Genomic DNA, 25,903 nt, shown 5'->3' with positions numbered 1-25,903 from the left:
GGCAGCTTTATTTAATTTCCACTGCAGGCGTGGAAGTCTATCGACTACTTTGTAAGTTGTTCCCGGAATCCAAGCCAGAAGCTTTAGACTATGACGTTGTTGTTAACAAGCTTGCTGAGTATTTCGAGTCGCGAGTTCATGTGGCAGCAGCCAGATTCAAGTTCTTCAGATTAAAGAAACTGCCACATCAATCTAATAAACAGTGGTTAACAGATTTACGGGGCCTCACCCGTCAGCGCCGATTTAATTGTGTGTGTGGAGCTTCCTACAGTGATGTCATGTTACGAGACGCTATTACTCAAAACATTGCAGATTCTCGTATTCGTGCTGCTATCTTAAAGTTGCCTGACCCGTCATTAGAGACTGTGATGAACATCATTGAAGCCCAAGATACTTTTGACTATGCTGAGTGTGAGTTAGATCAGCCATGTATTTCTCAAATTGCCTGTGCTAAGCAAGTTATGTCACGCCCGCGGCCCCACCGGCAGAGTCAGACTGTAAACACTAGCCGGCCGCGTCATGTTAAACACATTCGTCAGCCGCGTGTGCAAAATGATAGAGTTAAGTCTTGCCCTAAGTGTGTTCTTGCTCATCCTCGTGAACGTTGCCCGTTGAGAAACGCGGTTTGTCACTTTTGTCAAAGGAAAGGACACATCCAGACTGTTTGTTTGCGTAAACGCAAGAACAATTCTAGTGCTGCCCAGCCCATGGATATTCATGTTCTTCAAAGCCAGCCCGCCCAGAAGGTCGCGTTTAAAGACTCTTCCACGGTTCGTGTGGGTAATAAACTTGTTCGCAATAAGCCACCCACCCAGCCCTCTGCTATGCGACCCAAGCGTAATTCAAACGCTGTAAAACGTAATGTACAGACTGCAAGTGAAGCGGGAGTTGTTGTTCCACCCGCCCAACCCACGAGTTGTCGTAAGCAGCGAACACGCGCTGAACGCGCTGATTTTGTGTCTTCCGCCTCCACTGCACCGATCCAGAGACAGTGTAATAAACTATTTGTGAAGCTACGCATCCAGGATAAGACCTTCAATTTTCAATTAGACACTGGTGCGTCTGTGACTCTCATAAATAGTGCTACGTATGCGGCTATCGGCCGCCCTAAACTTTCAGCGGCAAAACATTCTTTGGCTACTTATAGTGGAGAACAAATTCCTGTGTTAGGTGTATGTAGCGTGCCAGCCACATTCCGTGGCAATACAAAAACAGTTTCATTCACAGTGCTCCGCGCTACAGACAGTGTAAACATTTTCGGATTAGACTGTTTTGACTTGTTTGGCCTGTCTATCCAAGACAATGTGTTGCAAATTAATTCTGTTGTTGTTCCTCAAGACAGCATAACCGATTTGTGTAAACAATACAGTGACATCTTTAAAGACGAACTAGGTTGTGCTGCGAACTTTGCCGCTCATATTACGTTAAAAGATAATGCTCAGCCTCGATTTTTTCGTGCTCGTCCAGTGCCTCACGCCCTCCGGGCACCTGTAGCAGATGAACTTCGTCGTTGGCAAAACAACGGTGTTATTCACCCCGTTTCAGCGAGCCAGTGGGCTTCTCCCTTAGTTATTATAAAGAAACCGTCTGGCAAGTTACGTTTGTGTGCTGATTTTAAGTCGACAGTTAATCCTCAGACTGTCATTGATTCTTTTCCTTTGCCTAGACCGGACGAGCTGATGGATAAGTTAGGTGAAGCTCGGTTCTTTTCCAAAATTGATCTCCGTGAAGCATATTTGCAATTGCCCCTCGACGAGCTATCACAACAGTATTTTGTCATAAACACGTCGTTGGGGTTGTTCCGTTTTCTGCGTTTGCCTTTTGGTTGTGCGTCAGCTCCAGCTGTTTTTCAGCGTTTTTTGTCACAACTTCCGGCTAATGTGCCATCGTGTTGCAACTATTTAGACGATATTTTTGTGTCCGGTCGGACGCCTGCTGAACATTTCCGTAATTTGGAGTGTTTGTTTACAGTGTTGTCTCAGGCAGGCCTACGTTGCAACATCGATAAATGTTCATTTTTCCTTACGGAGATGGAGTATCTGGGACATGTTATTAATGCTCAAGGCATTCATCCCTCCCAGTCACATTTAGCAGCTATTCGTGATTTGCCCGCCCCTCGCAATCTGCAGGAATTGCAAGCAGTTCTTGGCAAATTGACATATTATATTAGGTTTATACCTAATGCATCACAGATTGCTGCACCGTTGCATCGTCTCCGCCGTAAGAATGTTCCGTTTGTGTGGTCAGCTGATTGCCAATCAGCCTTTCAGCAGCTTAAAGAGGCTTTATTGAATGATCGTTGTCTGGTCCATTACGACCCTAACAAGCCTCTGGTGTTAGCTTGTGATGCCTCTTCTTTCGGCCTCGGTGCTGTGTTGTCTCACCGAGTCGGTAACACCGAACGTCCTATTGCGTTCGCATCTAAATTGCTAAACAAAGCTCAGTGTAATTATAGCCAATTGGACAAGGAAGCGTTGGCTATTGTGTTCGGTGTCACAAAATTCCATCACTACCTCTATGGTAGACCATTCTATTTAGTAACAGATCACAAGCCCCTGACGTCTCTGTTTCATCCGTCTAAACCAGTTCCTCAGCGGACAGCTCAGAGACTACAACGTTGGGCTCTTTTGTTATCACAATACCAGTATGAGATACTGTATCGCCCTACAGCTCAGTATGCAAACGCTGACGCGCTTTCTAGATTGCCGATTGCTGCGGATGATGTCTTCGATTCCTCTGACGACTCTTGCCATCAGATTGACGCCGATGAGCATCAATCCCTCCGGGATTTTCCGATTGATTATCGTCAGGTGGCACGTGAGACAGCTACGGATCCTCATCTGAGTTTACTATCACGTTTTGTTCAACGTGGTTGGCCGTCCAAGGCAAAGGACATATCGGATCCTGTGGTTCGTCGCTATTATCCGCAACGTCATCTGTTGTCTGTTTCGCACGGAGTTTTGCTGTTACGCACCGAGAATGACCAGCTTCGTGTCGTGGTTCCCCAAGTGCTCCAATCCGAGGTCCTCGACTTGTTGCATCAAGGTCATTGGGGGGGTGGTCCGCACCAAGCAGCTTGCCCGCCGTCATTGTACATGGATCGGCATTGATAAGCAGATGTCTACAGATTGTTCGACGTGTGCCGAACACCAAGCTGCTCCGCCTCAACGCTATTTTGAGTGGGCACGCCCTGCCGGTCCCTGGCAGCGAGTACATATTGATTTCGCTGGTCCATATTGGCATTCTCGTTGGCTCATCGTGATAGATGCATTTAGTAATTTTCCGTTTGTTGTGCCCATGCAGTCTACAACGTCTGCACAAACTATACAGGCGTTGACTTCAATTTTTTGTATTGAGGGTCTTCCAGAAGTTTTAGTGTCTGACAATGGTCCACAATTTACCTCTGCTGAATTTGAAAGTTTTTGTTCTGCCAATGGCATTCGCCATGTTCTTACTCCGCCGTTCCACCCTCAATCGAATGGTGCAGCGGAACGTTTTGTACGCACATTCAAGGATCATATGGACCGCCTTCGTGCTACGCACTCTCGTCAGCAGGCCCTCATCACGTTCCTCTCGTCGTACCGGACCACGCCACGCGACGGCCCTTCGCCTGCGGAGCTTCTCCACGGCCGTCGTCATCGCACCCTACTACGGTTGTTGCACCCCCCGGATCGACCCGCCGCTTCTGAGCATCGCACGCGTTTTCAGCGCAATGACGCCGTTTTTTTCAGAGTTTATCACGGTCGCCGTCGTTGGGAACGTGGTACCGTGATAAGTGTCCAGGGTCGCGGTTTTTATACTGTTCAAGGTGCTACTGGGGTGCACAGGAGGCATCAGAACCAGTTGCGCCGCGCTGGCCGCCCGGATTCTGCCGCTCGTTCTTTGTCCACAGATTTGGTCCGCGGCGGGTTCCAGCCGCGCCTTCCGACTTCGCTGCCGCCCCCAGGGCAGCAGCAGCAGCCGTCGCCGCTACCACGCCGACAGCCCGTCCCGTTGATGCCTCCCGCGCAGCTTCATCCGGGAGCGCCCCCGGTGGTCGCTCCGGCGCCTGCGGTCCCTCTTCAGTCGCCACCGCCTTCGGAGCTGATGGACGTCGACCCCTCAGCCGGGCCGCCTTCCCAAGCGGTGGCTGTGCAGCCTGTCCTGCAGCCGCTTTCCTTGGGCACCCCCAAGGAGTCTGACACCGCAGCCCCTTGTCCGGCACCCACTCAGCAGCCGTCGACGCAGCGTCAGGAGACGCTGCCTCCCTTCGTGGGTCCCGACGCCCCGTCGCGTCCAGTACCAGAAGCTGCGCCCGTGGTCACAGGCGTGCACCCTGACCTCGGTTTTCAGTCGGTGTTTCCCGAGGCCCCGCGCAGCCAATGCTGGAGTGCGGGCCGGGGACTGCCACCGACAACAGTCTCCGCCCCGGTCTCTTCTGCTACGCCTGCGGCCAGACCCCTCCCCCGCCGTCGACGCTCGCCACGTCATTATTCAACGACGGTGCGGCGATTTGGGGGGGGAGGAGTGTTATATCCTAGCCAGTAATGCCACCCGAGCCCGCTGCTAAAAGGTTGGCAGCATCAAAGTCCGGACGCTGTCCGCATAAGCAGCGCCAGCGAGACAGGAAATCGCCGCAAGTCTGCGCGCGCCACCGCTGGCTTCTGGTTTCTTAAGCGCTGGAGTCGCGAGCGCTAGGACAGTTCTGCATTCGCCGCTCAGTTGTATACTCGCCACCGAATTGTGTACTTGCTAATCAGTTGTGTGTTCATCGCAGCAGAGTTGTTGTTTGTCGTCAGCCGACGTTGGCCTAGCCGCTCCGACTCCAACTAGACAGATTTCTGTAGACACGGAGTTCACTACTGTGTTTCTGTATCTTCGTTAATAAAGATAAGTACCGACTTTTATTTAATCAGAGTGTTTGGGTTTTCATCTTTCTGTTCACTGTTCCAGCGGACCGGTCGGCCCGCTATTAAAAGTGTGGCGGTGACTTCGTAAGCCGTTCCTACAGCGAATTGTTTGTCGCTACGAACGCCGCCACAAAATTAGGTGTCTCCTTTTAAACTCCAGTGTTGAAACGGAGGAGTTAAAGAGGCTTGTTAACGTCCCACCAAGGCGAAATGAACAGCAACTGCTCGTGGGGCGATTCTGTATACAACCAACACGCGGGGAGCTCTTCCGTCAACCCGACCCGCTCGTTACACACAACCGACATGCGTCACGTGGCGATTCGGTACAACCGACCATGCCTGCTTCACGCTGGAGAGCCACACTGCCCTCCCGCGTCCGCCACACACTCTCTGCGCGCAACGCGCCTTCTTCCGCGCCACCACCCGAGGTTACAACCGGTCAATGATCTCACTTCCTCCATAGCAGTTTCCCGGAAGCAAAAACGCAGATATCGATAGCAGAGGGAGAATACAACCAAGCAGCCACTTAATGACAGACAACATATGAAACAAACATGTCAGGGGAAGAAAAGGAAAACCAATGCAATCTAAACACAAGGTGTAGCACGAGTCTATACACGGCTCAGTCATATAGAAGGGTGATTATCATATGCCATTATAAATGTTTTCTTATGTGTTGTGTTTCAAATATATGTTGCAGAGTAAAATGAATGAGCGCCGCTGCAAAATCGAATATAGATTTTCTACAGCAGCCTTTCGAGCGGCAGAGACACCTCAGGACACAGCAGTTTGGCCGCTAAAATGAACTGCCGGCCGTCCTTAGTAATACACTGTTTGTCGGAAGTGATAGTAGCGCTGCACTTCTGTTGGCTTTAATGCCTCCAAAAAGAATTAACATGGCTCTTATGAGCAGTTGCAGTTGAGCTCTGGGTACTTTGGGGGCAGAGTAGGTACTAGCCATTGTAACGTTATGCATATGTAGGCGAGCGATTTGGCCTCCTGGAGTTTGTATGATCCGAGGTGAAATTGTTGGTCAGCTGAGCATTAGTGGGTTCAGGGCGCAGGACGCCCTAGGCGTCTACTACGAGCGAGTCAAGGTACAAAGACGAGCTACATCGCCGGAAATGGGTAAACCCAAAACTGGGTATTTGGATGACTGTTGCTTCCATAGCCTTTGTGTAGACGATGTTGCAAGAAATGGCAGAGATCCAAACAAGCTGAAAGATGGCCTCTTGCGGGTCTTCAAGAATACATAACAACACACAATCAAGTATTGAAGAAAATCTGAGTGCATCTGCAACCTCTGAAAAATGAATCACATCCAGTGACACAACAATATTTCAATGTCTCAAAAAATTGGAAGTTAATATTTCACAACGAATAAGCATTTTCACAATGAACCTCTGAATTAACAACCATTAAATGCTTCATGCGATTTCAACATACGATATCTTAGATCATAGTATTGCACTACAGCTGTCTTCTCTGAAAATTATGTATGTATATCTATTTTATTTCTTGATTTATTACGTTTTTTATATATCTTTCCATTATGCAAATGTTTGTCAGAACGTCGTGTCTTCCACAAATTCACAGCAAATGAGTACAGTATGAATACTTCACATTTTGTCATACTTGTGTATTTATTTGACGGGAAGTTTACTCTTTTGCAAGTAACTTAATTTAAATATCGACTACAATTGATAATACAAAATCAAGATAATTTAAGAAGTGGTTAGTCGCATGTGTTAGCCGACATCATCTTTGTAAAAGAATACCAAAATGTGCTTGTGACAAGCAGGCCTAAATAATTGCTTAAACAATATTTAACGACAATCTGATGTCATTTATCATGAGCACACGTGTGCAAGAACACTGGCTTATTTATTTGTGGACAAACTTTTATATTATTTATTGTGAATAGTCGTAGTGTGATCGAATGTTTGTAACATTTCTTTATTTAAATACTTTTGTAATATACTAGTTTAGTCCAAGAAGTGGTTAAGTTGAGCCAAATGATGTCTGTAGAACGAAAGGACGATGTATTTTTGGTGAGGAGAGCATTCAGGCAATGGAAAAGCAAACAGTAGTGGATTACAACGAGAGTCAAGTGGGGACTGGGGCTCCTTCAAATGAAGAGCTGAAGGGAGCGATTTTCCACTCTATTACGCGAATTCTGGAAGGATGGAGACCTGCCAGTGGTAACAAGTGATATTCGATCATAGAGGCTGTTTGATTCTGGGAGCTGAACAGCTGCTACCTATTTTAGCTTCTGAAGGGACTTGATATTCCAAGAGGTCTGAATGTGCTTCAGGGTAGGACTTTTCCACTTGTGCTCTGGAACTGAGGATAGACAGAGTATGAGTTACTCTTCTTTGTATTGTGGGGGATAATTTTAAACCATCATGTGCAACACGGAACTGCTTTGAAGTTGTGAATATTTCATGTACTATGATAACAAAATAGTCGTAGTTTTCACGTATATTTGATTATTTAGTTTTGTGGTTTTGCTAATTTTCTCATAAAGTTCTCAACGTAATTTTACTGTATTTGATAACGGTATTTTCTATCTATATTTTAAATGAATATCGAAGAACTTCTTTCCACTTATTTGAGAAGTCCTTTCTTGAATAAACATTATTCAACATTCAATAAAATTATTCTGGGTTTGTGATCGCATTGTCAATATATATAAAACTACCGACGTTTCGATCCCTGTTGCAAGCGACCTTGCAACAGGGACCGAAACTGCGGCAGTTTTACATATATATATTGACAGTGCGGTCACAAACCCAGAAAAACTGTATTGAATGTGACAATGTCCACGGAAGCCTACGTTTATATTATTGAACGTAATTCTCTGTCGTCTGCATTAATTACTGGCGTTAGAAAAGAGCCTTTGTTATGAAATAATTCATTTAATTTTATTTTGCATTTCTGTGTGTTTTATTAACTCGCAATTCCAGCCAACGCATAGAATTACTGACTTCAGCATTACCTGTCGGGCGTAAAATCATTCGTGCGTACCTCTACCCTCTGACTACTTCGTGCTGTTCTTTTTAAATAGAGTCGTGCATACTCCAAGTACCTACAGTATGAGTAACTACAGGTAAAGACCCAACTGGTTTGCTCGTATGAGATGCTGTTTGGAAAAGCCACTGCACTAGTAGTAACCGTTAGGAACCAACGCACCATATGTGACCGGGGTCCAGACATAGCCGGTACCAAGTTAGAGGTGTGGTAAGTCAGCTATATAGAGAATGACTACTAAGAAATTTTGTAGCTCCTTGAGTTTTCTACTGGTAAAAAATGCGGTAGAGCGGGTTTCGATTATTATTGTCAAAACTGGTTTTAAATGTATGACAGAATTGTTAATATGAGGAGGTCTACAGGGAGTGGGCATATATGAATTCTTAGATTATAGCAGCGTTTTGTTGGTAGAGCTGTATCTTGACAAAACAATTATTATTGGTATTTTGGTTTGAGCATTTGTGTCTATCAGACTACCATCCAATTTGTTGTGTATCTTGTTCTTAGTGATCCTGTTTGGCACTCTCTGACGTGATTTCGTGGCTGCTGCATTTATCTTGGGGATTGGTTTGGTGATTTGCATTGAGCAAGATATTAACTCAACTGAGGATATTTCGTTTAACAGGTACTAGAAGGTTTAAAACAGAACTTTGCTTTGGTCATACAACGTACGTTGCCTGAGGATTTTCAAAGCTCATTCCCTGAATTGTTTAAAAATTGTATCGTAAAGGAACCATTAACGCGATCTTTGCACTGAGTTATCATATACACTCCTGGAAATTGAAATAAGAACACCGTGAATTCATTGTCCCAGGAAGGGGAAACTTTATTGACACATTCCTGGGGTCAGATACATCACATGATCACACTGACAGAACCACAGGCACATAGACACAGGCAACAGAGCATGCACAATGTCGGCACTAGTACAGTGTATATCCACCTTTCGCAGCAATGCAGGCTGCTATTCTCCCATGGAGACGATCGTAGAGATGCTGGATGTAGTCCTGTGGAACGGCTTGCCATGCCATTTCCACCTGGCGCCTCAGTTGGACCAGCGTTCGTGCTGGACGTGCAGACCGCGTGAGACGACGCTTCATCCAGTCCCAAACATGCTCAATGGGGGACAGATCCGGAGATCTTGCTGGCCAGGGTAGTTGACTTACACCTTCTAGAGCACGTTGGGTGGCACGGGGTACATGCGGACGTGCATTGTCCTGTTGGAACAGCAAGTTCCCTTGCCGGTCTACGAATGGTAGAACGATGGGTTCGATGACGGTTTGGATGTACCGTGCACTATTCAGTGTCCTCTCGACGATCACCAGTGGTGTACGGCCAGTGTGGGAGATCGCTCCCCACACCATGATGCCGGGTGTTGGCCCTGTGTGCCTCGGTCTTATGCAGTCCTGATTGTGGCGCTCACCTGCACGGCGCCAAACACGCATACGACCATCATTGGCACCAAGGCAGAAGCGACTCTCATCGCTGAAGACGACACGTCTCCATTCGTCCCTCCATTCACGCCTGTCGCGACACCACTGGAGGCGGGCTGCACGATGTTGGGGCGTGAGCGGAAGACGGCCTAACGGTGTGCGGGACCGTAGCCCAGTGTCATGGAGACGGTTGCGAATGGTCCTCGCCGATACCCCAGGAGCAACAGTGTCCCTAATTTGCTGGAAAGTGGCGGTGCGGTCCCCTACGGCACTGCGTAGGATCCTACGGTCTTGGCGTGCATCCGTGCGTCGCTGCGGTCCGGTCCCAGGTCGACGGGCACGTGCACCTTCCGCCGACCACTGGCGACAACATCGATGTACTGTGGAGACCTCACGCCCCACGTGTTGAACAATTCGGCGGTACGTCCACCCGGCCTCCCGCATGCCCACTATACACCCTTGCTCAAAGTCCGTCAACTGCACATACGGTTCACGTCCACGCCGTCGCGGCATGCTACGAGTGTTAAAGACTGCGATGGAGCTCCGTATGCCACGGCAAACTGGCTGACACTGACGGCGGCGGTGCACAAATGCTGCGCAGCTAGCGCCATTCGACGGCCAACACCGCGGTTCCTGGTGTGTCCGCTGTGCCGTGCGTGTGATCATTGCTTGTACAGCCCTCTCGCAGTGTCCGGAGCAAGTATGGTGGGTCTGACACACCGGTGTCAATGTGTTCTTTTTTCCATTTCCAGGAGTGTAGTTATAGAATATTGTGGCAAGTGACCATTCATTAAGGAAACGTTAGTGAGACACGTTTACCAACACCTGCAGAGGTAAAATTTTGATTCGAGTGTGTTGCTTGAAGGCCTGAAATTGTGGTGGTGCCTAGATTTTTGTTCGATTTTTTTATTCACTTTGTTGGGTCGGGAAATTAGCTTTGTTAGCACTCGTTCACAGTTGACAATAAACTGAAGACCTGGTCGGCTCTTCTCATTTGAAGTAAACAGAATTTCCTCTAATCTTGAGCCATGAGGAAAGAAAGAAGTTATATTTTGAATGATACGTGAAACAGAGTATAAAGATGACTGGGTTTTCCTACAGTGCTATTGATTCATGTATGCAGTCTAAACTGGGAACCTCTCACGGCTGTGGTCGAGTTACTTCCACATCTCGCTGAATAAAAAAGTTTCGAGAATTTATTATACAACATTATACAATGCGTGCTATCATGTGCACAAAATCTCGTTTCGATATTTTGAATCGCTAATGAGATATGACGATTGTTATTACCACATGGTTCGCTATGTGCAAGGGCGTGAATGGTAGTGTCACGAGCGACGATCCATCGGATATAAAACCCAATAACTCAAGGACGAAATAAGATATCGTCCTGCTCTCAATTTGAAACCAAATCTAGGTATCTTTTCATTTACTGCAATCTATGAGCTACACTGAACCATAAGTAAAGTTTACGCACATGCGTTTTTTCGTCTGCAAACTCTTTAAAGTATTGTTCAGCGTTTTGCCTAATATGATGTAGCGCATTACGTATGATGGATAACGAAGAGAGATTCAGTTCTTTATCGAACGAGTATATTGGACTGTAAGATGTACAAAAATTTCTTTCTTTCACCTGATAGTTTCCTTAAACCGGGTGACAAGCGTTTCATATCGGCCGGAACAGTGTCTCTCAGCACAGGCACCGGCATTTGGCAAGTAGTATGGCCGTAACAAAAGCCGTCCTCAGCAGAGAATGCAGAGATAATGATTATTTGTGTGTTATTTGATGTGAAGAAATAAAAAGAGGAAATAATTAATTTGTATAAGTGATGGATATAAAATAATATTTGTAATTTTCGTAATAGGAAAAGAACTCGAGAGAAATAGTTGTTTGTAAATGACAAATATGAGAAGGAGACTAATATGGTTTCCCTGACTTGGTCGTTAACCTGACCTTTGCTTGGAACTGGCAACATTTATATGACAAAAGAAAGAAGACTAGCCATATTTCGGTAAACTGTAAGCAAAAGAACACTTGTTATCACTAGGTTAGCCCAGTTATTTAGCATTTTAACTATAAATTAACGGGAACAGACTCTTTCTTGAGCAGTAACAAAGTTGATTATACTGTCCCTACAAGTCAACGATGTAGCAGAGGTTCAACTGCGCTTTTAAAAAACTATACATCAATTACTGTTAAACTTCGCATGTTGTAATCGGAATACACTGGGCAACAATGAAAATGTTTCTGGCTTAAAAATAGTAAATTTACATGTATTTCCATCTGCTGAATTTAAAAATCACCATAAAAATGACAGTTTAGCTCTTGTTTTGAAGATTAAGTGATATTTCATTTTTTAGAGTGAAGATTTTAAATTTGGGGCAATTTTTGTTTGGGAGTTGGCACACCTGTCAAATAACAAAACACAAATGCTCTTCAGCTGTTTGTAAGTCATAAACATAGATACTGTTGCTGTGGCTGTGAATTACATGTAGTTTCTACTCAAATTAATGCAAAATTTCTGGTTCGCGAGAGCTTTTTTAGTCTAAAATTTGTAAAAATGCCACGAAAAATGTGTAAATATGGTGAATAACTTTTGTTATATTTGTGGTGAAATAACATTTTCCTCACAGAAACGCAATCTGACGCCTCTTGTAAAGACTGCCTATCAGTATTATTTCGGTATGAAAGTAGGGATCAGGATAAGTCTTGGGCTCCACATATATGTTGCAACGCATGTTCAGTTACACTGTGAGAATGGCTGAAAAAGAAGAAACGATCTATGGCTTTCGCTGTGCCTATGATTTGGCAGGAGCCTACAAACCATACAGATGACTGCTAATTCTGCCCGACTCCACCTATAAAGGCAGAATTGTCTATTAAGAAAAGAAGAACAGTTCTTCCATCTGCTATTCGACCCATTCCACATTCGGATTATTTACCAGTTCCTAATCCACCCGAAAATTGTATGTTTGAAGTATAAAATAAAGACAGTGTGGAACAAGAAGAACCAAACAAGCCTTCCACATCCCATGACCCTGATTTTGAGAGAAAAGATGATAAACCGCACAGACTGAGTCAAGCGGAATTGAGTGATCTCATTAGAGACCTTGGCCTGTCAAAGGAGAATGCAGAAATTCTTGGGTCTCGACTACAGCAATGGAATCTTCTCCAAAGTGATGTGAGAATCTCACAGTACAGAAAACGTCACATGGAACTGCTTCCCTTTTTTGAGAAGAAAAATAATCTTGTTGTTTGCTGCGACATTAATGGCTTGATGAAATCTTTGAATTTGAACCATGATCCAACTGAATGGAGGCTACTGATAGACTCCTCCAAGCTTAGTTTGAAAGCTGTGTTACTTCACAACGGGAACCTTCTTTCATCTATTCCTGTTGGTCATGCTGTTCATATGAAAGAACATATGCAAATATGACAGCTCTCTTGGACTCAATTAAATATCATGAATACAAATGGAAAATCTGTGGTGACCTAAAAGTCATTGCCATACTCTTAGGAATGCAACTGGGTTACACAAAGCATTGCTGCTTCTTATGTATGTGGGACAGTAGAGATAGGAAATTGCATTATATTAAAGAAGACTGGCATGCAAAAAATCTTCACCCTAGCAAGAAAAATGTCGTAGCCAAGCCTCTTGTGGACCCAAAAGACGTTCTTCTTCCACCCCTGCATATCAAGCTGGGTTTGATGAAGAACTTTGTCAAAGCTATGAACCGAGAAGGACGGACCTTTAAGTACATAAGAGAGAAATTTTCGAAATTAAGTGATGCAAAAGTTAAGGAAGGTATATTTGTCGGACCACAAATATGAGAACTTGTAAAGGATCCTGCATTTAACCAAGTTTTGGAGGGGAAAGAAAAGGAAGCTTGGGAAGGCTTCAAGGGTGTTGTTCGTGGATTTTTAGGCAACAAAAGAGATGACAACTACAAGAATTTGGTGACAGTACTCCTGCAAAAATACCGTGACCTTGGATGCAACATGTCCCTTAAGATCCATTTTCTCCACTCCCACCCAGACTTTTTCCCTCCTAGTTGTGGAGCTGTCAGTGATGAACATGGTGAGAGATTCCACAGGACATTCCTGTTATGGAACAAAGATATCACAGCCGTTGGTATGAAGTAATGCTTGCGGATTACTGTTGGTCTTTGCGTACCGATTCTGCGGAACTCCATTACAAGAGGCAAGCTAAAAGACGACGAAGTCACTAGGCCCCCACATGATTCTCTTCAGACACGACCATCTGCGAAGTATTTTTCCAGCAATTTAGAACTCTTAGCACGTAATTACCAGTTAAAAAAATCAAATGCAGTTTCATTGTTGTTAGCATGGATGCAATTAAAATGTGTTCTTTTCTCTCAATCCGTTAATATGTAATACTTCCACCTTGTATATATCATAGAAACTTGAGCTAAAAAAATTTTTCATTGTCATATTTGTTTTTCACTTAGTAGGAACTGCCTCATGAAGTGCTCGAAACATTCAAAAATTATTTTTTGTTGCCCCGTTATATTAGATAAGGAGAGGAGCCACGCTTTATTGATGTTGTAATGGAACGAAGAGTTAGTAAGACGTGACATACAAGTTAATAAGTAACAACAGTGCTAGCTCACCATACGCTGGGTATTTACGCGTTATAAAAAACACTAAGATATATCTATTTCTCAGCGTTGTTTTGCAGGAAGACTGAAACCATTTCATGATTTCATTTAAGTATTAACAAAAGGATACATTATAGGTGTTATCATACCTATGAAAAGGAGATGTGTTGGTTTTCGTACTTGAGACTGTATAGAATGAAATTCTACATTTAAACACGTACATGCAACGTCTTAACGATACCTGTCTATGTATACGACAGCCAGATGCGAAATTGCGTAGGGTTGCATGTACGTAATTATATTGTGTACTGAAAGGAATAATATAGGTCCGATTGAATCAGGACATCTACTCACCATTTACGTACGTAATCGTTACCTATTACAGACAGTAATACGGAGTATACGTCTCTTGGTGTTGAATTCAACACTGTACATACATTGTCGGCTTTCTGCGGTCGGAAGGTGCTGAAGTGCTAGTGCATTCTGTGAATTAAATAAAAGTTCGTGGGACAGTACAAAGAGTTTTTGAGCGCTGCGGTGATTAATTTTACAGCCACGCCGGTAAATAGCTTGTGAACATTGTCAAGGGTCTCACTGGAGGCTGATTACGTATACAAATTTTATTCAAATTATCCAGACACGTTATAACATAGTTTGATAGAGCTTTGTAAGACTTTTGTTCAAACAGTGTAAAAGGGATGTTTAAAACTCCTTTGGAAGTTTTAAAATCATGTGAGGAGTAACACCCATACGATTATTCAAATTAATGTGTAGAATGAATGAGACTGGATCCACGCAATCGGACTTTCGGAAGAGTATCTATCATACATGCAGGGGCAGATAAATGCAAGAACTATCACACTATCAGCTTAGAATCCCGTATAGCCACTGTACTTACCAGAATAATGGTATTAGGAAAGTCAAAGGCAACAAAAACAGTTCTAACTTTGCGCTTGATAGTGGGAGCTGAACTTAAAAAATATCAAGTCACTTTTAGATGAATAAGCATTCGACAATGGTGCAAGAAGTTTGAATTCATCAACAAAAAAAAAAAAAAAAAATATGTACACTGTAGAGAGAGACGGACGTAATACGTCAAAAACGAAGAGGGAACATAAAGAATGGAAGACTAAGAGAGAAGTGGCCGGTTTAAAAGTACGCAAGGGCAGGGATGGAGCCTTACTTCTCTACTGCTCAGGTGCATATCAAAGAAACAACGAAAGAAATAAAATAAAGTTTAAGATGTGGAATTACGATTCAGGTTGAAGGGATATCAATGATAAAAAAAATCTGCTGTTGACATTGGTATCATCTTTGAAAGAGAAAATAAACTATAGAACCTGATGAACGGTATGAACACTCTATTGTCCCATAAGAAGGACTGGTAGTAGACCGGAGAAAGATGAATGAGGAGTAGTAGAAATGAGATTAGCGTTTAACTTAACGCAGTGTCGGGTACCAAACAGTAGCCGCAGTGAAGTAACTGTTCTACGTTGGAAGCAAAATAAGGCATGACAAACAAAGCAAGAAGGATGTAAGAAGTAGACAGCACAGGTAAAAAGGGCCTTCATTGCAAGGAAAGTACCAAACGCAAATCTTCGTTTCAGAAAGAAATTCCTGAGAATGTACGACTAGATCAGAGAAATGTACGAAATCATGGACAGTGGAGTAAAATACCGTGAAAAAGAGTGACAGTATTAATGTGATTGCAAACCCAGACAGATAGAAATCTTCTGTTATGAAGAGAAGTCCTTAAACATTGTAATAATTGATGTACCTCCCATTCCTCTCAGTTGTGTACCTTATGCTATATGTATATGTAAACTCTTATAACTTGCCCATATATCGAGCCTCTATTTCATTAGGCACCAATTAATTAAAATTCTATTAGAATACTTCATGGTTACGCAGTAAATCATGTAATAAAGCATTACGTAATTAGATTCATTAGATTGCCCAGGTGTAGGTAGGTTTTATAAATGAATGACCAAAACGTAAACGACGCTCATAAACGTGAGAAATTACTATAGGATCAATATTTTAAATTTAAAACAAAAAAATCGAAATCGTCCAACATTGTAGTGAAATACTGAGAAATAAATTTGGGCTTACAGAGTGCTAACAGTAGCTACCAAAGCATGTCTCCAATAAAAGAGAAGACAAATGATTCCGCCTTTTGCATACAAATACTTTGCAAATTCGGATGAGTAAATCGTGCTCTGGGGAGATACAGCACTTCTATCACATTCTCCGGATACAAATTTTAAGTCCAGAAAATGTGAATAGAAGATACAGCAGGCGCAAATACGAAACTGGTGAGTACGGTAAATTCCACAGCTATCCACATCTAGAAAAATGGAATAGTTACATGACATATATCACTGGATATGAAATTGAAACGCAGTATTAACATAGGTTCAATCATTCATTGTTGTTAAACCTGTTGTTATGCTGATACACGAAGTTCTTTTTACACAAAAATTTTCATTAGTGCTGAAAGGTGGCTATAATTTCGCACCTTACAAGAACTCAGCCACATACTTTGCTGTGATCTACAAACACAATGAGGTATCATGTGATAGGCTGTACATCGTATATATAAACATATAAAGGAGACTGACATTGTCACGTACGTCTTGTAAATAATTGTTAACGATTATTGCATGAAAGGCGACGGAGTGTCTTCATTATAAAAACGGCGTAATGAATGATTGCCTATACTAGTAGAGGTTGGAACGCCAGTGGAGATGAAGTGGCAGGAAGAACTCAACCTCTGGGTGGAAGGTCCGCACCGGTGTTGGTCCTGCTTAAACACAGGAAACAGCTAGACAGACGTCGTGGCACCTGAGATCTGGAGCACAACAGGGTGACGGCCCGCCGCTATTGGCCATTAAAATTGCAACACCACGAATATGACGTGCTACAGTCGCGAAATTCAACAGACAGGAAAAAGATGCTGTGATATGCAAATGATTGGCTTTTCAGTGCATTCACACAAGGTTGGCGCCGGTGGCGACACCTACAACGTACTGACATGTGGAAAGTTTCCAACCGATTTCTCACACACAAACAGCAGCTGACAGGCGTTGCCTGGTGAAACGTTGTTGTGATGCCTCGTGTAAGGAGGAGAAAGGCGTACCATCACGTTTCCGACTTTGATAAAGGTCGGATTGTAGCCTATCGCGACTGCGGTTTATCGTATCGCGACATTGCTGCTCGCGTTGGTCCAGATCCAATGACTGTTAGCAAAATATGGAATCGGTGGATTCAGGAAGGTAATACGGAACGCCGTGCTGGATCCCAACGGCCTCGTATCACTAGCTGTCGAGATGACAGGCATCTAATCCGCATGGCTGTAACGGATCATGCAGCCACGTCTCGATGCCTGAGTCAACAGATGGGGACGTTTGCAAGACAATAACCACCTGCACGAACAGTTAGACGACGTTTGCAGCAGCACGGACTATCAGCTCGGAGACCGTGGCTTCAGTTACCCTCGACGCTGCATCACAGACAGGTTCTGTTTACAGCGTCATGGTGCTCGCATCCGTGTTTGGCGACATTGCGGTGAACGCACATTGGAAACGTGTATTCGTCATTGTAATTCTGGCATATCACCCGGCTTAGTGGTATGGGGTGCCATTGGTTACACGTCTCGGTCACCTCTTGTTCGCATTGACGGCACTTTGAACAGTGGACGTTACATTTGAGATACGTTACGACCCGTGGCTCAACCCTTCATCCGATCCCTGCGAAACCCTACATTTCAGCAGGATAATGCACGACCGCATGTTGCAGGTCCTGTACGGGCCTTTCTGGATACAGAAAATGTTCGACTGCTGCTCTGGCCAGCACATTCTCTAGATCTCTCACCAACTGAAAACGTCTGGTCAATGGTGGCTGAGCAACTGGCTCGTCACAATACGCCAGTCACTACTCTTGATGAACTGTGGTATCGTGTTGAAGCTGCATGGGCATGTGTACCTGTACACGCCATCCAAGCTCTGCTTGACTCAATGCCCGTTATTACGGCCAGAGGTTGTTGTTCTGGGTACTGATTTCGCAGGATCTATGCACCAAAATTGCGTGAAAAAGTAATCACATGTCAGTTCTAGTATAAGATATTTGTCCAGTGAATACCCGTTTATCATCTGCATTCCTTCTTGGTGTAGCAATTTTAATGGCCAGTAGTGTAGAAGGGGCCGGGAGGATAATCAGATAATACTTCCGAACGCGGAAAATCTTGGACGCAGGTGAGAGGAACGAAGAAGCAGCACCTCGGAAACCACGCAGGCTGGGTTATTTGCAAGGTTTTTTACGCAGAAGCGTACCATTGTACGAGTATGTGTTTTCTCTCGCAAACTTTCCGCGCTGGACGACAAAAGACTAAAGTATGATTGGTCGTTGTTCGGAAGAATCTGTAGAGAGGGAGAGTATTCCGTAGTTTCGGGATATGACTCGTTCTCTGAATTACGATGGTGGGGAGCCGAACCTTTCTGGGAAGCCAGCGCTGGAGAGACGTGGTCTTTCCGTTGTGAGCCTCCGTGTATGACGGTCGCTCGATATCAGCTTTGTTGATACAGACGGACTTGCTTTTCTTGCTGTCAGGAGCACTGTACGCACTGTACTGTTTCGAACCTACACGATTCTGGACTTCACCTCCTGGTTGGTAGTCGTCGTTGAGTACGCAGCGTTCAGTAATTGAGAGCACTTCCTCTGCCTATACTTACGTTGAGACGTTATCTGAACTCCGTCCTTGTGGCTGGGAATTTGCCTTTCTCGTCTGTAGAACACAGAGAAGAGAAGACAGTATTAGAGTATATTAGTCACAGGACCACTTTCTGCCGTCCTAGTATTTTAAAGAGTTTATTTGTGGCTTGAGTTCTTCCATTGTCGCAGACGAGTACGAGAACCATTACTTCGACGCAGAAGACGCAGTACATACGGTGATATCGCAAATTGCTTCGGCTTATTAGGGCTATAAAAGCTAAACAGCTGTGATCATGTTAGTTTATTTCCACTGAGGTTCCACACCACCGTAGATCATCTCTGAAGGTAGTGTCTTCTAGTGTTTGGTACGTAGATGATGTCAGTCATTTTGCGTTATTGATATTAGATCGCGCAGTCATAATAAGGGGCAGAGTTGGGCAATTGATTAGTAATTTTACTTAGGAAATGTAAACTTTGTAATATAAAGGTTTTTTAATCTACAGTAAATATATAACTCACTGAGCCGATAGGTATTTAAAAAGTCTCAAATGGTTCAAATGGCTCTGAGCACTATGCGACTTAACTTCTGAGGTCATCAGTCGCCTAGAACTTAGAACTAATTAAACCTAACTAACCTAAGGACACCGCCACATCCATGCCCGAGGCAGGATTCGAACCTGCGACCGTAGCGGTCGCTCGGTTCCAGACTGTAGCGCCTAGAACGCACGGCCACTCCGGCCGGCTAAAAAGTCTCACAGCAGCATAGCCTCCAAAAAATTAAAAAGGAATTAGGCTAAAGCAAACCCTCTACAACAGAAAATGAATGCTAAGAGGGGCAAAAATTCGACACTACAATACCGTCACAAAACCAGCAATCCTCTACGCAAGTGAAACACTAACACTTAACAGAAAACAACAACTTGAAGACATCACAAAATAAGAGTGGAAGATCAGTAGGAAAATTCCAGGAGTAATTCATAGTCAAGATGATTATAGGCTTCAATAAATTAAAAGAACAGAAAAGTTTTCACACGTCGAAACCGATATCAGGAATAAGTAACGCAGTAATTGCCAATAATAACAGTAAAAATAATACGAGTACTGGTAGTAATAATAATATGTTCTGCCAGTCGTAAAAGGCGACGAAAAGAACAGACCACTATTAGGGCTAACCCCCCTTTTAGTGTGATTACTTGGTTCAGGACAGAACTAAAGAAGCCTCGGACAAGCGCCGTCATGGTCGGGGACGACGCTTGAACCCTATGCCCGCCCACAATGGTAAGGACACTGCTAGCCAACTGGAAAATGATTTAAATCCAAATAGAGGTGTTTTGCAGGATATGCTTCCTGCAACCACCCTAGAAGGAAAACAAAGACAGAGGATGAGATGGCCAGATGAAGTTAATCGACACCTCATGTTCTGTTATTACCAAGCAACAAACCTAGGAACCAACACAACTGGATACAGATCACAAGTATACACAACATTTATTACCAGATACCCGGAATTAAAATTTTTAACAGAACAACGACTAGCTGATCAGATCCGTGTAATAATAAAAAATAACAGGACACCCCAGTCAGAATTAGAAAACATCAAACAACAAGTACAACAAATACTGGAACAAAATTATGTGCAATTAGAAGAAGAAAATACAATAATGGACTCAAACATCCCAGAGAAAACAAAAAAAAGAACAAAACGCGTCAATTAAACAATCAGAGGAAAACGAAATCTTAAGACAGCCACCAGAACAAGCACAAATAGAACACGAAGTGACACACATGTTAGATATAGAAGAGAAATTTCAGCTGACATATATAGAATACAAAGACACAAATACAGACATTAGACCATTCTTCCATGTTGTTGTTGTTGTGGTCTTCAGTCCTGAGACTGGTTTGATGCAGCTCTCCATGCTACTCTATCCTGTGCAAGCTTCTTCATCTCCCAGTACCTACTGCAACCTACATCCTTCTGAATCTGCTTAGTGTATTCATCTCTTGGTCTCCCTCTACGATTTTTACCCTCCACGCTGCCCTCCAATGCTAAATTTGTGATCCCTTGATGCCTCAAAACATGTCCTACCAACCGATCCCTTCTTCTAGTCAAGTTGTGCCACAGACTTCTCTTCTCCCCAATCCTATTCAATACCTTCTCATTAGTTACGTGATCTACCCACCTTATCTTCAGCATTCTTCTGTAGCACCACATTTCGAAAGCTTCCATTCTCTTCTTGTCCAAACTGGTTATCGTCCATGTTTCACTTCCATACATGGCTACACTCCATACAAATACTTTCAGAAACGACTTCCTGACACTTAAATCTATACTCGATGTTAACAAATTTCTCGTCTTCAGAAACGATTTCCTTGCCATTGCCAGTCTACATTTTATATCCTCTCTACTTCGACCATCATCAGTTATTTTACTCCCTAAATAGCAAAACTCCTTTACTACTTTAAGTGTCTCATTTCCTAATCTAATCCCCTCAGCATCACCCGATTTAATTTGACTACATTCCATTATCCTCGTTTTGCTTTTGTTGATGTTCATCTTATATCCTCCTTTCAAGACACTGTCCATTCCGTTCAACTGCTCTTCCAAGTCCTTTGCTATCTCTGACAGAATTACATTCTTCCATAGACCACCAAATAGCCCACAAGTCGAAACAACAATAACAACTATCAACCCAATCATACACAACAAAATAAATGAAAATACAACTATGGAAGAGTTACAACTACTGGTGTATGTAGGAGCACTCACTACACTAAATATACACACTAGGCAGAGATCAGAACCAACCAACACACAGAAGAAACCCACAAAACCAGCATGGCAACACAGGCTACAGATCAGAATAGAAAAACTGAGAAAAGACATCGGACAGCTAACACAATTTATAAGAAATGAAATATCAGACAATAAACGAAAAAGGTTGGGTAAAATCTCACAACAAGAAGCAATAGAGCAATTAGATGAAAAGAAGCAGAAATTATAAGCATTGGCCAAACGACTTAGAAGGTACAAAAAAAGTGAAAATAGAAGGAAACAAAACCAAACATTCAACACAAACCAAAAGAGATTTTACCAAATAATAGATAACACACACATTAAAATAGACAATCCACCAAACATAACAGACATGGAACACTTCTGGAGCAACATATGCTCAAACCCGGTACAACATAACAGGCATGCACGGTGGATACAAGCAGAAACAGTCTCATACAAGATGATACCACAAATGCCTGAAGTGATAATTTTGCAACATGAAGTCACCCGAGCAATTAATTCTACGCACAATTGGAAAGCCCCTGGAAATGATAAAATAGCAAATTTCTGGCTAAAGAAGTTCACCTCAACACATTCACATCTAACTAAATTATTTAACAGTTACATTGCAGACCCATACACATTCCCTGATACACTTACACATGGGATAACTTATCTGAAACCTAAAGATCAAGCAGACACAGCAAACCCAGCTAAATATTGCCCCATAACATGCCTACCAACAATCTACAAAATATTAACTTCAGTCATTACACAGAAATTAATGACATATACAACACAGAACAAAATTATAGATGAAGAACAAAAAGGCTGCTGCAAAGGAGCACGAGGATGTAAAGAGCAACTGATAATAGATGCAGAGGTGATGTATCAAGCTAAAACTAAACAAAGGTCGCTACACTACGCATACATTGATTACCAAAAAGCTTTTGATAGTGTACTCCACTCATGGTTACTACAGATATTGGAAATATACAAAGTAGATCCTAAATTGATACAGTTCCTAAACATGGTAATGAAAAACCGGAAAACCACACTTAATATCCAAACAAATTCAGATAATATCACATCACAGCCAATACAGATTAAGCGTGGAATATACCAAGGAGACTCATTAAGTCCTTTCTGGTTCTGTCTTGCTCTGAACTCACTATCCAACATGCTAAACAATACAAACTATGGATATAATATTACTGGAACATACCCACACAAAATCACACATTTGCTATACATGGATGATCTAAAACTACTGGCAGCAACCAATCAACAACTCAACCAATTACTAAAGATAACAGAAGTATTCAGCAGTGATATAAATATGGCTTTTGGAACAGACAAATGTAAGAAAAATAGCATAGTCAAGGGAAAACACACTAAACAAGGAGATTACATATTGGATAACCACAGCGACTGCATAGAAGCGATGGAAAAAATACATGCCTATAAATATCTAGGATACAGACAAAAAATAGGAATAGATAATACAAATATTAAAGAAGAACTAAAAGAAAAATATAGACAAAGACTAACAAAAATACTGAAAACAGAATTGACATCAAGAAACAAGACAAAAGCTATAAATACTTATGCTATACCAATATTGACCTACTCATTTGGAGTAGTGAAATGGAGTAACACAGACCTAGAAGCACTCAATACACTTACCCGATCACAATGCCATAAATATAGAATACATCACATACATTCAGCAACAGAAAGATTCACATTAAGCAGAAAGGAAGGAGGAAGGGGATTTATCGATATAAAAAAACCTACATTATGGACAGGTAGACAATTTAAGAAAATTCTTTCTAGAACGAGCAGAAACTAGCAAAATACACAAAGCAATCGCTCATATAAATACATCGGCTACACCACTGCAATTACATAACCACTTCTACAACCCTTTAGATCACATAACATCAACAGATACGAAGAAAGTAAATTGGAAAAAGAAAACACTACATGGCAAGCACCCGTATCATCTAACACAGCCATACATCGATCAAGGCGCATCCAACACATGGCTAAGAAAAGGCAATATATACAGTGAGACGGAAGCATTCATGATTGCAATACAGGATCAAACAATAAACACCAGATATTACAGCAAGCATATTACTAAAGATCCCAATACCACAACAGATAAATGCAGACTTTGCAAACAACAAATAGAAACAGTAGATCACATCACAAGTGGATGTACAATACTAGCAAATACAGAATACGCCAGAAGACATGACAATGTTGCAAAAATAATACATCAACAACTTGCCATAAAACATAAACTAATAAAACAACACGTTCCCACATACAAGTATGCACCACAAAATGTACTGGAGAATGATGAATACGAATTATACTGGAAAAGAACCATTATAACTGATAAAACAACACCACATAACAAACCTGACATCATACTCACCAATAAAAAGAAGAAATTAACACAACTAATCGAAATATCCATACCCAATACAACAAATATACAGAAGAAAACAGGAGAAAAAATTGAAAAATACATCCAACTGGCTGAGGAAGTCAAGGACATGTGGCATCAGGATAAAGTTGACGTTATACCGATTATACTATCAACTACAGGAGTCATACCACACAATATCCACCAGTACATCAATGCAATACAGCTACATCCAAACGCATATATACAACTACAGAAATCCTTAGTTATTGATACGTGTTCAATATCCCGAAAGTTCTTAAATACAATGTAACATATACCATACAGTTAAAAGGAAGTCACGCTTGATGAAGGTCCGCGTCACTTTCCATTTTTAACCAGACCTAAGGTCTGAGAAAAATAGAAATAATAATAATAACATGATTGCAATACAGGATCAAACAATAAACATGATTGCTATACAGGATCAAACAATAAACACCAGATATTACAGCAAGCATATTACTAAAGATCCCAATACCACAACAGATAAATGCAGACTTTGCAAACAACAAATAGAAACAGTAGATCACATCACAAGTGGATGTACAATACTAGCAAATACAGAACACGCCAGAAGACATGACAATGTTGCAAAAATAATACATCAACAACTTGCCATAAAACATAAACTAATAAAACAACACGTTCCCACATACAAGTATGCACCACAAAATGTACTGGAGAATGATGAATACAAATTATACTGGAAAAGAACCATTATAACTGATAAAACAACACCACATAACAAACCTGACATCATACTCACCAATAAAAAGAAGAAATTAACACAACTAATCGAAATATCCATACCCAATACAACAAATATACAGAAGAAAACAGGAGAAAAAATTGAAAAATACATCCAACTGGCTGAGGAAGTCAAGGACATGTGGCATCGGGATAAAGTTGACGTTATACCGATTATACTATCAATTACAGGAGTCATACCACACAATATCCACCAATACATCAATGCAATACAGCTACATCCAAACATATATATACAACTACAGAAATCCGTAATTATTGACACTTGTTCAATTACCCGAAAGTTCCTAAATGCAATGTAACATATACCGTACAGTTAAAAGGAAGTCACGCTTGATCAAGGTCTGCGTCACCTTCCATTTTTAACCAGACATAACGTCTGAGACAAGAAAGAAATAATAATAATCATAATAATAATCATTCCCCCCCAACACTGTGATTGAACGCCTGTTTATGAAAATAACGAAGGGGGAACATCCCTGAGTTCCGTAACAAGGCAAGATATCGTATTAGCCCAGGGGCCGATGACCTCAGCAGTATGGTCCCATAGACCTTACCACAAATTTGCATTTTTTTAAAGAAGCAATCAATAAACAAACCCATGTGGTCTCACACGGTAAGCTCCAATTCCACACAGATTATAAATCGGCTGATCTTACCACGCATCGTCCAGACTGTTCACTAACATGCCTCTTCACAAACAAGGGCATGCATCCTCAAAAAGGCCATGAAGTATCTCCTAACATTGTGTCGGATCTCCTTTTGCCTAGCTTAGTGCAACACCTCGACGTGACAGGGAAGCGACAAGTTTGAAGTCAGCTGCAGAAAAACTGAGCTATGCGGCCTCTATAACCTCACATAATTTGCGAAAGTGCGGCAGGTGCAGAATGTAGTGCACGAACTGACCTCTCGATTATGTCCCATGAATGTTCGATGGGATTCACGGCGAGCGATCTGGTCGGCCATATCATTCGTCCGAATTGACTGGAATGCTCTGAGGTGACACACTGTCATGCACAACAATTCCATCATTGCTTGGGAACATTAAACCCATGAATGGTTGCAAATGGTCTTCAAGTAGACAAACATAACCATTTACAGTCAATGACAGAGGGACCGTAGGACCATAGGACCATAGGACCCAGTCCATTCCATCTAAACACAGTTGACATCATTACGTAACCACCACGAACTT

At 42.5% G+C, this 25,903-nt stretch overlaps 1 protein-coding gene across 1 annotated transcript in view; it reads left to right on the top strand.

The window, feature by feature from the left end:
- Window positions 1–707: 707 nt before the first annotated feature.
- The window catches only part of LOC124613651 (proline-rich protein HaeIII subfamily 1-like), a 48,485-nt gene continuing 23,289 nt past the window's right edge, over window positions 708–25,903 (top strand). Inside the window, exons 1-2 of the mRNA XM_047142365.1 lie at window positions 708–837; window positions 3,893–4,308. Of these exons, the coding sequence (XP_046998321.1) occupies window positions 708–837; window positions 3,893–4,308 (546 nt within the window). The remainder of the gene's footprint in view (window positions 838–3,892; window positions 4,309–25,903) is intronic.

The sequence above is a fragment of the Schistocerca americana genome, chromosome 4 (genome assembly GCF_021461395.2).
Source record: "Schistocerca americana isolate TAMUIC-IGC-003095 chromosome 4, iqSchAmer2.1, whole genome shotgun sequence".
In the NCBI taxonomy this organism is placed as follows: domain Eukaryota; kingdom Metazoa; phylum Arthropoda; class Insecta; order Orthoptera; family Acrididae; genus Schistocerca; species Schistocerca americana.
The sequence above is the reverse complement of the archived record's forward strand: the minus strand, read 5'-3'. Positions and strand labels throughout refer to the sequence as shown.